At 57.7% G+C, this 1,215-nt stretch overlaps 1 protein-coding gene across 1 annotated transcript in view; it reads right to left on the reverse strand.

The window, feature by feature from the left end:
- Positions 1-899: 899 nt before the first annotated feature.
- Positions 900-1,215, reverse strand: part of DOK3 (docking protein 3) — a 3,664-nt gene continuing 3,348 nt past the window's right edge. The window contains exon 5 of the mRNA XM_042782552.1: positions 900-1,215. This exon is cut by the window's right edge and continues 356 nt beyond it. Within this exon, the coding sequence (XP_042638486.1) occupies positions 900-1,215 (316 nt within the window).

Below are 1,215 nucleotides of genomic sequence, written 5' to 3' on the forward strand. Positions count from 1 at the left end.
GACTAAAGCTGTCTTGAGCACTCTAGTGTCTAACAGTAGGCATGCAGGAAAAAGCAAACAAATGGATGCATGTCTAATATAAAATTTGATCTTTATCCTTTAAAATTGGGGAAACTGAGGTCCGAGGTCCCCCACATATGTCTGTCCCCTGTCCTCAACAGAGGACGAATGCTTTGTGTGTGTACATTTTTTAAACCTTTCCCTCTTCCTCCAGGCCTGTCCCCACCTCCTCCCTAGCTCAGGCTTCCAGGTCTCCATTTGGCTCCCTCACATCTGGCTTCCTGGACTGCTCCTTTGTCAGTTCATCTGTGTCTCTTCCCTAGGCAAAATCCTCCCTCTCCAGGAGCAGACCAATCTCTTACAGGACTTTCAGGGGTTTTCCTGCTCTGGCCACAGATCCCCCTGGGCCCCCTGGAGGTCTATGGGTCCACACTCTCCCCTAGGATCTGGGCCCCTGCCCTCTGATGAAGCTCTGCCTGCCTTTCAGTGTTCATCTTCACAGGAAGGGGAGCGGACGGTGGAGGCCCACCGTTATTTTCTCCCATGGATATGAGCCCCCTGGTGGCAAAGGTCAGGCCCTCCTCAACTGTGGAACCCAGCGCAGGGCACTGGGCTTTGCTGCAAGGAATGTGAGTGAGGTCTGTGTGCCCATGTGTACTCACAGGAGCCACTGGCAAGAGCTAAAGTGAGAATAGGTGAGACTAGGAGTCACATAGTGGAGCAGTGGTGGTACTGAGTCTGGGCTGGAGCTGGAAGGCTTTATTATTAGCAAACCTCTGTACACTATACACTGGGTGGAGGGAGGGTGGGGGAAGGGTTTCTGCAGGACAGAGTAGACGTGGGTGTGTGTATGCCCAGATGTCTACCTCTCTCCTCCAGTGGCCACGTAGCTCAAGGGCTCAGGGCCGGTCACATGGGACAGGCCCCTTCCTCCGGTCCCGGCTCAGCAGTGTCACCAGCTTGGCCTTGAAGCCCGTCTGAGCGCCAGAGCGCACGCTGGCCCCGGCCTCATCGCCGGCCTCACTCAGCTCCAACTCAAGCAGCCGCCGGTACTGGGCCTCCAGGCTGTCGTCGGGGCCGGGGCCGGGCCAGCTCAGGTCTTCGCTGTTGTGGTAGATGCTGCTGGCCTCGGGACTGCCCTCCATGGCGCACAGGTTCTCATAGAGGTGCTCGGCGGCGGCCGGCGGCCCGCTGGCGCGCTTGGCCACCACGGCG

The sequence above is a fragment of the Orycteropus afer genome, unplaced genomic scaffold (genome assembly GCF_000298275.1).
Source record: "Orycteropus afer afer isolate SDZICR_OR568_19922 unplaced genomic scaffold, OryAfe1.0 scaffold00366, whole genome shotgun sequence".
Taxonomy (NCBI): domain Eukaryota; kingdom Metazoa; phylum Chordata; class Mammalia; order Tubulidentata; family Orycteropodidae; genus Orycteropus; species Orycteropus afer.